The 16,078-nt window shown below is 47.2% G+C and overlaps 1 protein-coding gene across 5 annotated transcripts in view; it reads right to left on the minus strand.

Annotated features, from left to right (window-relative positions):
- MYO9A (myosin IXA) overlaps nt 1–16,078 on the minus strand; it is a 1,208,318-nt gene that overhangs the window by 797,261 nt on the left and 394,979 nt on the right. For all 5 annotated transcript variants that reach the window (XM_086959231.1, XM_086959230.1, XM_086959229.1 and 2 more), the window contains exon 5: nt 4,742–4,841. In XM_086959231.1, coding sequence (XP_086815357.1) covers nt 4,742–4,841 — 100 coding nt within the window. The remainder of the gene's footprint in view (nt 1–4,741; nt 4,842–16,078) is intronic.

Below are 16,078 nucleotides of genomic sequence, written 5' to 3' on the forward strand. Positions count from 1 at the left end.
GAGCTTTCTATCCCCTGTTGCTGACACACCCACGATCCCTTCCTCCATCCAATGGTGAGAGGAACTGTCCTCTTTTTTCATTGAAAAAATAGCAAAGATTCAGAAGGATTTGCTCTCTGCTCTGCCAGAAGCCAGCCCAGCGGTGGGTCCTCCCCCTCTGTTATGTCACTGTGTCACCCAGCAGTTCACGGACTTTTCAGTGGCTGCTGAGTGCGATATTTTGGCACTCCTTCAAACCTTAAAATCTGGTTCACCTTCAGACCCTTGCCCTGCTCGGGTACTTTCAGAAGTAGCCACTACTGTATGCAGTGAGGTCACCCAGATTGTGAATCTTTCTCTATCCTCAGCAACTGTTCCTGTCTGCTGGAAGCAGGCAAAGCTACTGCCGCTCCTAAAAAAATCAGGGTTGGATGCTGCTGTTCCAGGGAATTATCGTCCTATATCCCTCCTGCCGGCATTGGCAAAAATTTGTGAGAAAGTGGCTTTCCACCAACTCGAGAGCTTCGTGGAGGATTCTAAAACCGTACACCCAGCTCAATCGTGATATAGGGCAGCCAACAGTACTGAGACAGCCCTGGTTGAGATGACGGAGGCAATCCGGGAGTGTTTGGACGGTGGCGGCAGAGCGGTCTTGATTCTTCTGGACCTCTCTGCCGCGTTCGACACCGTTCCTCATGAGCTCCTTCTCGCCAGGCTGTCTGCGGTCAGTATTGGCGGTTGTGCCTTGGCCTGGTTGTCTTCATTCCTATCGGATAGGACGCAACAGGTCTGGATGCCGCCCAATGCCTCAAAGCCCAAGCCACTTCTCACTGGGGTCCCTTAGGGCTCCACTCTTAGTCCCCTACTGTTCAATGTTTACATCACTCCCTTGGTTTACCTGGCGGAACAGTACGGGGCTAAGATAATTTGTTATGCCGATGACACGCAATTGCTGTTTACCTGTCCGGGCGATCATCTGGATACTGTGGCAGTCCAGCTCTGTTTGTCCTCAGTCTTTCGCTGGCTGACTCTGGCCCAGCTGAAATGTAACGAGGACAAATCAGAGGTCCTTTTTTACAGCACATTTCCCTCCAGCTGTGGCCCTCGAACATTGCTAGCCCTAAGGTGATGGGTGGCCCTGCAAAAAATCTTGGCATATGGTTTGGGGAAGATCTAAGATTTGAAGATCATATAAGAAAATGGTCAGGGACATGCTTTGCCACTCAGAGCGCTGTAAAGATTCTTCCCACTCCTCCCTAGAGAAGCAAAGGAGACTGTCGCCCGAGCTCTCATTTTATCGAGATTGGACTACGTGAACGCTCTGTTCAGCGGTATCCCTGCATATCTGGTCAAACGCTTACAGGTCATCCAGAATGCCGCTGTCCGTCTCTTGTTCAATGTTCCGAGATGGAAGAGCATCCGCTCCCACATGTGTAGCTTTCAATGGCTGCCAGTGGTGCAGCGTATCCTATTCAAATCTCTAGTGCTCTCTTTTAGAGCAACTCACGATCAAGGGCCAACCTACTTGAGGAAACGGTTCATCCTCTATGCTCCTTCACGTTGCCTTAGATCGTCTTCCCTGTATAAGATGACTCTTCCTCGCTTTAAGCGGATTAGATTAGGGGGTCAGTCGATAGCTGTGGTTGCTGCCAGGGCATGGAATGCCCTTCCCCTTCACCTGCGCTCCATTCAGTGCGTGGGTCAGTTTAAGAAGAGTCTGAAAACTCATCTGTTTATCGGTGTGGTATAAGCTGGTTCCCCTGTTGTGTTCTGTCTTTCTCCATCGCGCCAGGATACTCCCAAGTAACAAAGCGCGTTATAAAATGGTTTATACATATACATATACATACAGTCTGGTAGCATTTAATAATGCAGGATCATATGCATCTATCAATGGACTGCTGTGACGATGTGACACCAGTTCAGACAACTTGGAAATTTCAGAAGATCAGAAGAGGTTCATCAGACAAATATCAATGAATGGATATACAAAAATACCTCCAACATCTCGGACAGAATGCTGCCACTATTTCTGTCGCTGATGAAAACTTTAGGGTCTGATTTAAAGCCAAATGTTAAGACCTTCGGCTGCATACCTTAAAGCAGATACAAATTCTAAGCATTTTTATGACTGGCCCGTGAAAATATGCTTATTCTGCGCCTATGGCAGCTATTCCCTCCACTTGTTGAAATGAGGGTAGATCTGCTGCAGCCCCGATATCCGTAGGTGTTTTTTTTTTTCATTTTGGGGTCCAGTAGCTTAAGAGATTCCCTTGCTGGTTGGAAAATCGCTGGAGTGATTAATTTTTAACCGAGCTTGAACTTCTTGTATCAGTGTAGAAATTTAGGTCTTCAAACTGTGTGAAGGGTTTTGCTTGGAAAAACTCTTAATCTGTACTTTTTAACCATTTCAAACGATAATTAACACTCATTTGTCTTTACTTATACTCATCCTTGCAGGAAGGAGACAATGCTATGCTTCTTTTTAGAGAGGTGCTGAGCGGTGGAAGCAAAGGATAGGTGTCTTTCACAGGCTATTGGCTGGCCTTTCCACAGAGCAGATTACGATTGCAGTCCTCCTCTGCCTCCGGTAAGCTGATCTTTATAATGAAATTCACTAACGATGGTAGGGATTGTCCTGCATTTTTCAATAGTTCTTATGAACTCTCTGTTGATCACTTCAGTGCATGACCAAATGTACCCTTGGAAATGCATTTCCCTTTTCAAGGACATCTCTACATCTTCATCCACTGGTTCTCCTCATCAAGCATTTAAACCTATAAAAAGAAGCTAAAAAGGGATAACTTATCTTTTGTTTAGAGTCATGCAGAGCATAGATAATCGAAGCCATGAACCCTGTCTCATTACTATACCGTAACTGTAACTGCAATCAGCCTTTTCAACTGAGTGTTCTTATTATATGCACTGATGATGTAATAGCATATTTTAAATTCTCCAATAAATCGTCTCTACGGTCTCTTGGTTTCCATGTACGTTTCTATTCTAAAAAAAACATCAAGATAAAGGATGCCAAGTATTCTAGCAAGCTGAACTTAATTGTTGGCTCTGTGTTAAAGAAGAGTAGTCTCTTGTCATACTGACTATCAACAGCAATGGCCCGGTTGACCCAAGACTCTAAAGAATGTCTACCTGTAAATCAGATCACCTGCAAAGCCATTTATGTCATCTTTCCTAGACATTCACCATGAGCAGGAATTGAGACAGTGGCGCTCTTCTTCTGAGGGTTGTCTCTGGCTATGAAAGGGGATCCTACTAAGTTAAAAGGCAGAGGCATTGCCTCACCTGTCACTTTTTGTGATGTGTTGCAGCCTGGGGTAGCAATATACAGGTGGCTTTTCAAACATATGCTGCAACCTTAGAAAGGTAGATGAGCCCAGAAGACATCACTAACATTGTGTACATCTGTCCTTGACCTTTCACCACATCTGGCACAAACACATGTAGCATAGTGGATGACGGATCAGTCGAAAAATAGACCTATACCAGAAAAAAAGTATTAAATAAGACTTCTGTTTCAGTAAAAAAAAAACAGAGAAAAGGTTAAAAAGTCTGGTGCTTACATAGTGAAAGGTTGAAAGAAGCTAGAAAATTCCCCTAAAAAATGTTCTTTTGAGAATGTCAATTTTGTGTTCAATGGAGTGGAAAAAAACAGTGGGCCATTGACTCTGCAGCCCCTGGATAGTAAAAACAGTAGTGTCAAATTTCTCCCAGTGGGGTTTAATGCCTAAGGGCCTCTGTCGCTTCTCTGCTTTTTCTTTGTTAAAGAGGTCAGAAGAGGACACGTTTCTCTAACCTACGTGCCAACTTGCATCTCCAAAGGGATGTGTTTAAACAATGGAAAAAAATGAAGGTACACTTCAAATGCGTGAAAAGATGTTGGACATAACAGAAGATCTACTGTTTATGAATATGAAATAAAATGCCATGATGGAGAATCCACTATCAACAAAAGCGAGGCTCTATCTGTCCAAATCGATCCACAAACAGCACATTCTAACAGAGTCGTCTGAAACATTACTTCATTATAATTTCATTGTCAGTCTATACTTTCTATTAAAAGTGCGAACAGATAGGTGAAATAAATAAAAGAGCCAGTTCTAGCGTGACTAGCCATGTTCAGTGGCCGTTCCATCAGTGGGTTTATTCTCTAGAACAGAATACTGCTTTTTTTTGGAGGGGGTGGGGGGGGGGGGGCACCGTTCGCCTTTTGAAAACTGCATACTTGAGCACTTCTATGTAAATTGCAGCTGAAAGCCCATAACGCATGAAATGTAGTCAGCTGTGTTACGTTGTTAAATGGAAGTTCATGCAGTCGGTTAGTGAGCTTACGAGCTCTGGCATGGCGACCTCATGCAGGGTCCTCTTCTTTCGCCCCAAGCACAGCTGGGCGAGAAGGCAAAGGCAAAATGAACGCTCCTCCCAATGAGTGAACACCAGATATGGAGTACGGGGATCTTGTCAAGTACTTGTTACAAGCCCTTAGATCTGCGGGTTTTAGGACCATGGGACCGCTCTGTCCTGGACGTCTGGAGTCCTGGCACACTGAGACAATGTTTGCGGTATCACAGCCAGACATGAAGTAAGTAGGTCAGAACTTGTAGAGTAAAACAGGGAATCAAATCTATTCGCATTAACGTTCACCTTAGTAACATCACAAAGAAACGATACTGGAAGGCATTAAGGCTGAAAAAAGAAGCAATTAATAAAAGTACTTCCCCATACTGAAAACACCAACTTCTACCTGGTTGAGGTAATGATACTCTTCAGGCTTCTTGAGATGAAATGCCAACCTTTCCTCATCACTAGCCCCCGCCAGCAGGTAATAGAACACATGGTAGTTCCTAGAAAACAAGAGCGTGTGTTATGTTTGTGAAGAATTAAAAGTGACTCTGTGATCCTAAAAGAGATGATTAACGTATAATAAAAAAATAAAGTAAGAGCCCATGGGAAGCAAAGTAAGGAATAACACAGAAATCAAAAAGTTACAGCTACTGCCTCAGTTAATGTCCAATTATGAGACCATGACCCCTTTTTATTCGTTAATATTTATGGATTCTGAAATGTATATAACTGTTTAGCATTACAAACAAGTTACTTGCCTTCAGTAACGCTCTTTCCGGTAGAGACTATATCCACAGATGACTCACCTTTTGGATATTCCCCAGGAGTCAGACTCAATCCGGAAGCTGTTTCGTAGTACCTCTGCTCATTGGACAGTGGCACCGTGCGGCTTTGAACTGACGTCCTTCCACTATGGAAATGACGTAAGGGGTCTATAAAGGCACAACTCGAGCACAATGACATCAGTTGCTTTTGAGACTCTCCGTGCCTCCAGATGTGGAGCTACAAAAGCAAATCGGTACATCGGATTACATATTCCGAGACCTGGGATATTATTAAAGGATCGAGCCCAACCACAAAACAGGGAGGATGGAAGGGTCTGTGAGGAATCTACATCTGGACAGAGTCTCTACTAGAAAAAGTGTTATCAAATTAAGTAACTTTCTGATAGGTACTTCTAGCAACAGGTTGCTCACTTTTTGAATAAATACCAACGCAGTACTTAAGGGGGTGAGCTTCATGAACATATGAAAGAAGGCCCACATAACTGCCTGGCAGATGTCTAGAACAGAGAGTGACTGGGTATGGGACGCCAGCACCTGGAACTACCACAGGACAGAGCAGTACTACTGGACCTGGTGATGTAGCTAAGAGAAACAACGGAAATAGACCCCAAGTGGGGGAAGCAGGTACAGGGAGCCACTCTCGAGAGGGAGAAATCAGACAAAGGAGACCCATGCTGAACATATAAAGGCGAAATAAGCGAACCACACCTATAAGGTAGAAGGTAGTCAAGTTTAGCATGAGATGGGACCGCCTGTCATGATGGGCATGGACCTACTTCAGGAGTCTGCTTCTTCACCAGTGCGTAACACATTTTAATGTAGAGCACGATCCAGGGTTTGGACTCTCTTTCCCAGGGGAAAACGCACAAAAGAGAACCATATCCAGAATGTATAGATGAAGTGGCACATCTGGGAAGGAGTCAGGTGTAACTTCAACACGTTTATAGTGAACACCAAAGATGACAGGAGTTTTGCTATAGCCTGGAGGTGGTTAACAAATGCCTGGGGCGAACCCGCCTTCAAACAGCTATTTGTCAAGGTAGGGGAACACGGACACCCCTGACCTCCAAAGGTGTGCTGCCGCCACCACCATCACTTTCATGAACACCCGAGGTGCCCTGGTGAGACCAAAGGGGAGCACAGTAAACTGTAAATACTCCTCTCCCACCATGAACTACAGATAGCGCTGATGGGCTAGCAGGACAGGAATATGGAAACAGAAATCTAAAAGTTCCAATGCCACCATCCAGTTTCCAGTGTCGAGGGCAGACTAGGCCTGTCCAGGGTGAGCATTTTAAAATTCTTCTCAAGAGAAACAGAATGAAGGTGTGCAGATCTAGAGTAGGTGAAGACCTCCGTCCCTCTTGGGCACCAAAAAGTAGCAGGAATAACAGCCACTAATACTTCTGGCGCTGGAACCCTTCCAATAGCCCATTTGGCCAAAAGATAGATGGTGGAAGGAACGGTGGAGACCAAAAAAGGGTAAGGTGTAGCCTTTGTGAACAACTCAGGGCGTCCACCTGTACGATGTGATCGCTTGCCAGCCCAGATAGAATCCATGAACTCTGCCTGGATGTCACCCTGTTGTGGTAAACTAAAGAGGCTTTGGAGGTGGGGCTGCGAGAAATGGATTGAGCAGCACAATGGCTGCAGGGGCAGTGAGGACCACAACATCTCCTACAAAACTACTGGGTTCCATGTTGGGGCGGGGTAGGCTGCCCCACAACCCCCACCAAAAAGTAAAAAAGATTTACTTACACAATTATGCAAATGCTACTTACCAGTATGCATCTGTTCTTGGCATGTAGGGCTGCTGACATTCATATCTGTGCATAGATCGCCACCTAGTGTTGGGTCCGGATGATTGCACATTGTTGTCCTGGAAGAGTCTTCGAAGTATCACGAGATAGGTGGCTCCTCCCCTGGACTACAGTGCGCATGGGCATCGCCTCCATCCCCAGATTGTTTTTAGCCATTAGCAGAGATGGAGTGAAGAATGTGAGTGATGACCATGCTATGAGCATATGTATATATATGAATGAATACTGCAGCTGCTACAGGCGCCGGGGAGGAGGGTGGGCAATATGAATGTCAGCAGCCCTACATGCCAAGAACAGATGCATACTGGTAAGTAGCATTTGCAGTTCGAGGCATGTGGGCTGCTGAATTCATATCTGTGCATAGAATACATAGCAGTCCCTCCATTAGCGGCGGCCGCCCGTGCCAGCTGCAGCAGTCTGAAAAAGTGTTTTTAGAACAGCCTGACCAACAGCTGCCTGCTGTTTGGAATGCACGTCTACACAGTAGTGCTTAGTGAAAGTATGTGTGGTAGACCATGTGGCTGCTCTACAGATGTCTTCTAAGGGAATGTTACCTAGGAAAGCCATAGAGGCCCCCAACTTCCTGGTGGAGTGGGCCCTCGGTGGGATAGTGAGAGTGCGCTTAGCTTTAGCGTAACAGATCTGAATGCACTTTACTATCCACCTAGCGATCCCCGCTTTGGAGATAGCGTTTCCCTTGTGGTGTGTGGCAAAAGCGACAAAAAGCTGCTTGGTTTTGCGAAAATCTTTTGTCCTGTCTACATAGTACATCAAGGCCCTCTTAACATCAAGGGTGTGGAGCATGCGCTCCGCCAGCGTCTCTGGGTTTTGGAAAAACACCGGCAATTCAGTTGTCTGGTTTATGTGGAATTGTGATACCACTTTGGGTAGGAATTTAGGGTTAGTGCGGAGCACCACCCTGTTAGCATGTACCTGGAAGAAAGGTTCTTGGATGGTGAGCGCCTGCAGCTCGCTAACCCTCCGTAGCGATGTAATTGCTACTAAGAACGCAACCTTCTAAGTCAGAAACTGAAGCTCACAAGAGTGCAGTGGCTCGAAGGGAGGACCCATCAGCCTCGTAAGAACCACATTGAGGTTCCATTCTGGAGCTGGTGGGGTCCTTGGTGGAATGACCCTTTTGAGTCCTTCCAGAAAGGCCTTGATAGCAGGGACCTTAAAGAGGGACAGGTGTTGCCTATTTTGGAGGTATGCTGCCATAGCAGACAGGTGAATGCGGATAGAAGAGTACGCTAGATTGCATTGATACAGGTGGAAAAGGTAACAAATGATGTTTTGAATGGAAGCATCTAGCGGGTCAATATTGTGGGTAGCACAGTAGATGACAAACCTCTTCCATTTAGCCGCATAACAAGCTCTAGTAGTGGGCTTCCTTGCCTCCCGAATGATGTTCATGCAATCGGGAGGAAGATTGAGGTAGCCAAACTCTAGGACTTCAGGAGCCAGATCGCCAGGTTGAGCTGTTGCGGATCTGGGTGCTGAATGTCGCCATGGCTCTGCGTCAGAAGGCTGGGAGTGAGATGAAGCCTTTGATGCGGCACCACGGACAGTTCTAGAAACATGGTGTACCATGGTTGGCGAGCCCACGTCGGAGCAACCAGGATGAGAGTCATCGAGTGCTGCCTGAGCTTGCGTGCCACCAGCGGTATCAGAGGTGCTGGGGGAAAAGCGTACGCAAATCTGCCTGACCAGTTCATCCACATCGCATTGCCCTGTGATTGCGGGTGTGGGAACCTGGCGGCGAAGCTTTGGCATTTTGCGTTCTCCTTTGTGGCGAACAGGTCTATCTCTGGATGACCCCACCTTTGGAAGTACGGTTGGAGTACTGATGGATGTATCTCCCACTCGTGCATTTGATGGCTGTGCCTGCTGAGCAGATCCGCCATCTGATTGTCCTTGCCCGGGAGATGCTCTGCCATGAGGAAGATGTTCCTCTGAATGGCCCACTTCCACATGCTCTGAGCCAGATGAGACAGCTGTGGAGAGTGTGTGCCCCCCTGCTTCTGAATGTAGTACATGGCTGTCATGTTGTCCGTCCGGATCAACACGACCTTGTTGCACAGATGTACTTTGAACGCCTTCAAGGCCATGAAGATCGCCATCAGTTCCAACACATTGATGTGCATCTTCCTTTGCTGTAGTGTCCAGAGTCCCTGCACCGTGTACTGGAGTACATGCGCTCCCCATCCCTGGAGAGAGGCGTCCGTCGTCAGGATAATCTGTGGCACAGGCTCTTGGAATGGTCGGCCCTTGCAAAGGTTGTGTGGGTTCCACCAATGCAGAGAGTTGTATGCCCGACCGCTCACCAACACTAGGTCTGTCAGTTGCCCATGAGCCTGAGTCCACTGACGTGCAAGGCACTCCTGAAGCGGACGCATATGTAGTCTCGCGTGCGGGACAATGGAGATGCAGGAGGCCATCATGCCTATCAACTGCATGAACACCTTCGCTGGAAGCGAGTGTTGAGGTCTGAACCGCTGGATCAGCGCCTGGATACTGGCGATTCTCACTGAATTTGGCTGCGCAGTGGCTGCCAGAGTGTTGATTGTCGCGCCCAGATACTGTCGCACGTGGGCGGGCTGGAGATGGGACTTTGGATAGTTCAGAGAGAATCCCAGATCGTGCAGGAGATGAATGGTGCGTGACACATGGTCGACGCACTGTCGTTCTGTCCTTGCCTGAATGAGCCAGTCGTCCAGGTAGGGAAAGACGTGGATGTTCTGGCGACGGAGATGCGCCGCCACAGTCCCTAGGCACTTTGTAAATACCCTTGGTGCCGTGGTGACCCCGAACGGCAGAACCCTGAACTGGTAATGCTGGTCTAAAATCGTGAATCTGAGATACTTCCTGTGGGAAGGATGCAGGGGGATATGAAAATAGGCATCTTTCAGATCCAGCGTAGCCAGGAAGTCCCCCTGCTGAAGCAGGGGAAGCACCTGCTGCAACGTGAGCATATGGAAGTGCTCCGAGAGGATGTACCAGTTTAGGGGCCTGAGGTCCAGGATTGGCCTGAGGGATCCGTCCTTTTTGGGAATCAGAAAATACAGGGAGTAAACCCCTTTTCCCCGCTCTTGCAATGGAACGAGCTCTATCGCCCCTTTTTGCAGCATGACTAGAACTTCTTGCTGCAACAAGGTCAAGTGCTCGCCTGACATAGGACGGCTCCTTTGGGGTATGTCCGGTGGAATGGAAGTAAGCTCTAGACAGTACCCGTACTGGATAAGAGACCTCACCCACCTGTCCGTGGTGATGGACTTCCACGCCGGCAGGAACTGCTGGAGTCTCCCCCCGACCGGTGTTGTATGGTCGGGGGGCAGTGACAAGACGTCACTGTTTGTTGGTGGTGGTGGACCTGGAGCTATTGTTTCCACGTCCCCTGCCCTTGACGTTATTGCCTCTGTAACCACCTCTACCCTTGTTGTTCTATTATTCTATTAAAGAATTGTTGTACGAGGTTTGGGTGTTACTCTTGTAATATTGTGTGGACTGGGATGCCTGTCCCCTTGAGGTGCCTCTGGAAGTTGAGCGGCGAAAGGAACCACTCCGAAACTGCTGACTTTGTAAAGCCCCCATAGACTTGGCAGTTTCCGTATCTTTTTTCATTTTCTCCAGGGTGGCATCCACCTCTGGGCCAAACAGGTGGTCAGGATTCACTGTTTGATTCAGCATTGTAGTTTGGATGTCGGGTTTGAACCCTGAAATTCTAAGCCAGGCATGGCGTCTAAGCAACACACTGGTATTGATAGCCCTGGAGGCTGTTTCTGCCACATCCAGTGCACATTTGATGGATGCATTCGTAATGAGTTTTCCTTCCTGAATCAGCATCTCTCCTGCCTCCTTGTATTGGTCAGGCAAGTGTTGCAGTATGGCCTCTAATGTGTCATAATGGGCCCTATCATAACGTGCAAGCAGGGCTTGTGTGTTAGATATTCTCCAGATATTAGCTGCCTGTGCAGCAATCCGTTTGCCTGAGGCCTCAAAGATCTTGGACTCTTTGTCTGGGGGAGGAGCGTCACCAGTAGTTTGAGAGTTCGCCCTCTTCCGAGCGTTGGAAACAACCAAGGAGTCCAATGGCAAGTGTCCCTTGATATATGTAGGATCCGTGGGCGCTGCCTTATATTTCCTGTCGATGCGAGGGTTGACCACACGCGCCCGGGTGGGCTCCTTGAAGACCTCCGTTGCATGTTTAAGCACCCCTTTAAGCATCGGCAGCGTCTTGACTGACTTTTCGGCTACAGAGAAAGTGTCAAATAAGAAGTCCACATCCACGGGGTCCGAGTGGAGCTCGACGTCGTGGTTAGCCGCAGCTCTCTCGATCAGAGCGTTAAAGGCCGCTGAGTCCTCAGTCGGGGACGTTTTCGCTGCAAAAAGTTGCGCGTCCTGGCCCGACTGCGGGTCCTCTGGGTCGCCTCCGGCTGACCAAGGTTCGTGCTCCTCCTCCGGATCCGAGTACGCCGGATAGTTGTACTCGGCGTCTTCCTCGTCCGCATCGCCTGCGGCGGAATGCGTTGGCGAGTGTCCTAGGGCTTGTGGGGACACAGGTTCCACCAGCGCCGAAGAGTCCGCAGAGTCCCTTTTGTTTTTGAGAGGGATCTTAAAATGTTCCAACGCCGGCTCCGTCGTGATCTTCCTCTTGAGGAGAGACAGTTTCCCGGTGTTGGCGTCGATGATTACCTCACGACGTTCCTCTTCAGCAAGTGGTTGGAGCCGAAGCTTCGACACCACCAAGGCCGCTTTCGGTGCCAATACCTCCTTCGAGGGTCCGCCCTGTTTCGGCGCGAAGGCCTTCGGCGCCGACTTGGGAGGAAAGGTGAAACGGATAGGCGTTTGCTCCTTCGCAGGCTTAGGCGTGAGCTTAGGCGTCACAGTGCCCGAAGCGGGAACCACACTGTCCTTTCGTATCCGCTGCAGGGATTCCGCCACCTTCTTCGTCAAGGCCTGAGAGGGCTTGGCCGGCTCGAGCGACTTCTCAGCATCGAGAGCCTGATCACCCGCAGGCACCTTCTTCGGGGCCGACGCCCCATGTCTATGTGCGTCGTCGCCCTGACGCTTCTTCGGAGCCGTCTTCGGGTCCACAACCCCTTTCGGAGCCGACGCAGCCGCGTCGGACGATTTCGCCTTCGGCACCGACCCCGAGGGCTTCGGGTCGGCCATCTTGGCGTGGCTCTTCGAGTCGGCCATTTTGATTTTCTTGGAAGTTGACGCCTCCAGAACCGTCTTCACCAGCGCAACTTTCACTTTCGGTTTCGCATCCGAGGGTGCGTGACCAGTTGGCTTCACTTTCGTTTTCTTCAACGTAAGTGGCGTCTCATAAATGTCCGTGACCGGGCCCGGAGGCGGGGACGTAGGACTCATAATTAGATCTTGGGTAAGGCCCGAAGGCGATCCCTCGACCTGGGCCGTATGAAGGGGAATAACCCCTGAGTCCGGTTGGGGATGCTCCTCCTCCGAGCTATCTCCCATAGTGGCAAAAGCCTGATCGTCGTCCCCTACCTCGTCGGTGACTTCGTCAAAGTTCTCCTCACCCGCGTCGTAGGTCTCCCCCTCGGACGCGGGACTAGAGCCGAACCTTGCCCGTCGTCTTCTCCCTCGACAGATTCCTGGAATATGTCGTCTGGTGGGGGCGCCGCAGTCGATAACTTAGCCTGGAGCCTATGGGCCCTACGAATCTTCAAAGTCTTCTTGCACCGGAATTTCGAACACGCCATGCAGCTGTCTTCGTGGTGATCCGGTGACAAGCATGTATTGCACACAGGGTGCACGTCGAGGTGTGAATATTTGGAGTTACACACCGGGCACTTCTTAAACGGAGTTCGCTCCATAGCAAAAGTGTAGTGTAGGCCCGTCCGCGCCGAAAGCACGTGGAAGGGCAGCAAGAGATCGGAGCTGAGAGTCAGAAAAGAAACTCGTACGCAACTATACCGACGCCCAGCCTAGAGACCTTTTGGTCTCGATTAGAAGTTGAACAACTATCGGTTCCGACAGAGGGAACCGAAACACATCCGAACCCAATGGCGGAAAAAAACAATCTGGGGATGGAGGCGATGCCCATGCGCACTGTAGTCCAGGGGAGGAGCCACCTATCTCGTGATACTTCGAAGACTCTTCCAGGACAACAATGTGCAATCATCCGGACCCAACACTAGGTGGCGATCTATGCACAGATATGAATTCAGCAGCCCACATGCCTCGAACACATAATTATCAAGTAAATAATTTACATTAAACAATTATTAACTGATTAAAATGAAATTACTTCCCAACCTGTACCCCTATAAACCTCAAAACCCACATATAAAATGTAAATTAAAAATATTTCCACTATTAACAATTATCAATTACATATTTAATATTAACATTTGGTTATTAATTAAAATTAAATTACTTCCCTCCCTAAACCCATATAAACCCCACAATCCACACATGAAATTTAAATAAAAAAATAACACTATTAACTCAATTAAATAATTAATATTCATTTAAAAATACAATCATTAATGTATTATAATGAAATTACTTCCAACCCTGTACCCCAGAAACCTACAACCCGCTATGGTACGGAAAATAACAAATTACTTACATTGATGTTAATAACTACTAAAAGGTTTACATATATATTACAAAACAAACAATAATTGACAGTATTTGAAGTAGTCTTACATCGACCAAAGTTGCAAGACATAGTTTTAAATAAGGTATTTTGGGTATTGTCATGGTACCCGGCCCTGAAGGTATAATTGCAGAAATTACTCAAGTGGGTTGCCTCAATATTGCCTTGAAATCTTTTCTTTACATCTGCTGAATGTTATTTTAACAATCCGCACAAACAAGCTCAAGTCTCACGGGTCATTTACCACCAGCTGCAGACTTTATTTTTAAGAAATGCAAGGATTTAGCACAACACATGAGGTAACTTTCTGTACTCTGCAGTGTTGCTATTTCCCTTCTAAAGTGTTTGGGACTCAGATTTGCCGTCTCTTGTAGCAGTCATAGGAAGACATGAGGCAGCATCTAATGGCTGGCAACGCCTCAAGAAAACATCATTTGGGTATCTTTCTGGACAAAGCCCCTTCCTCGTTCATGTCCAACAAGTGCCTGCAGTTGATAGATGCCATTCTCAGCCTGCCAAGGATTCAGTAGGAGGAGTATGAAACCTGGGAAGAGCCTTAAATCTTCTACTACTGTAAGACTTTGAAAATCACGAGACTATCAACCTGGCATGATTGTCTAGATTTGTTTTCTTATGTTGGTGGAGACCACCATATATGACAAACAAATATTTGGAAACTCTAAAGTTTTCATAATCGCCAGCCAGGTACAACTATTAAAACTGCACAAACATTTTAATTATTCGAGGTCTTCTTTCAGCTCAAGAACAAGATCGTCTAGACTGGAAGACGGGAAGAAACATTTCAGGATTTATGTGAAACTCCGTATCTTTGGAATGAAACTAAGCGTGAAGGACAACCTTGTCCTTGTTCAAAAGGCAATGTAAGGTTGTTCAAATGAAAGCTTGTATCTCAAAACTATTCTTGCCCGAAGTTATTGATCTCAAAAAAGTCATCTGCCAAATCAGTCTGGAATAGTTTATGCATGAGTGATGTCAAGACCAGACTGAATAGCTATGAGGACAATGTTGCCGTTTAGGTATAGCAGGGGTGTACACTTAAAGATAAGGACGAACTATCAGCTATAACTCTTCATCAAATTATAGAATAACCTAGAACAGTTCTAGAACAGTTTCTGGTGTCAGAAGGGATTTATTTCCCAATTACTTTACATAAGTTGCACATCATAATACAAATAAAAAATATTAACATTAAACACACACATTCGAATACAATTTCAATAATTGTTTGTTTTTAGTAAATACAAGTACACATTTCCACAAAGTACTTTGCATCCGCAACCATCTTTATCAGGACTGGTGTGAAGTCAGAAGGCCTCTAATCTTGGTGCACTAAATTTCAGAGCGTTTCACACTGATATTGTAAATGACATCACTGGGATGACATTATTAGACCAATTGCTGCACTGTTACTTTATCCTGTTCCTAGTGAGCCAGAGAAAATCGGCAGGCGATCTGTAAAATCTCTGCCTTCCAAAATACTCTAGCCAACCACACATATAAAATACAGAAACGATACATTGAGATGCTTTTTTCTACTCCAAGGATGTTTTACACACACATAGAATGCAGGTTCTCACAGAATTTGTACATAAAAGAGTTTAGACTAAGTGTACTATGTGCTACACATGTTTTTAACCGGCTGTTGCCAATCTCTGCATTAACTTACAGAAGATATAAGCGTTTCCACCACATTTTGAGATAAAGTGAAATAATTAACCTAAGATGATTTGGGTTTGTTTGGCCGCACGCCTGTACAAATCCAGAGATTTCTAAATGTACTGTATAGCTATAATAAGGATAACAAGTAGGACAGCTAATAGTGAGCTTGCACAATGTTTGGAATCAAAGATATCTTTGAAAGGAAAGCTAGCAGGTGTTCACATCATTTTGAGTTCCAGGCCCAGTGACCGCTGCAGAGGAGGCATGTATGCCCAGTTGGCAGTTTTCCTTTTGCCTCCATTTGCAGCATAAAACATGAAAGGTCCGGGCGTGGCCTAGCCACCTTAGATGGCCAATCTTTGATGAGGCTCCACCATTAAACCCTGTACATCCGTCCCTCATCCGTCGTTCCAGGGCACAATCGCCCCGCCGTGTCCTGGTACTCACGTGGCAACCGGTGAAGAAGACCATTTTGGAGACTGGCACTGTTCAAACATTCCCTGAGATCAGAGCAGTGTCTTCCCACAAATAGAGGAGATCCTGGAGACCACGAAATGGGGTCACCCTGCGGGCCAGTCGCCAAGGAGGAGCTGGGGCTCCTAACCATAAAGAGGCATACGGTCGATCAGCCCCCACCCGAAGGCCCTAAGTAATGCAGAAAGGGGTGGAGTAGAGGAGGGCACTTTAGGGTAGAAGGCTTCCTGGGACACTTGATCATCCGGGCAATTGTAGATCTGCCAAGCTGCCCCAGGTAGTACTTCTCCCCTCCGTACAAGGAGACTCCTTTCTGTGGACCTTTACAGAGGGCACATCCCTCCAGGGAG

This window comes from Lissotriton vulgaris, chromosome 2_2 (genome assembly GCF_964263255.1).
Source record: "Lissotriton vulgaris chromosome 2_2, aLisVul1.2, whole genome shotgun sequence".
Classification (NCBI taxonomy): domain Eukaryota; kingdom Metazoa; phylum Chordata; class Amphibia; order Caudata; family Salamandridae; genus Lissotriton; species Lissotriton vulgaris.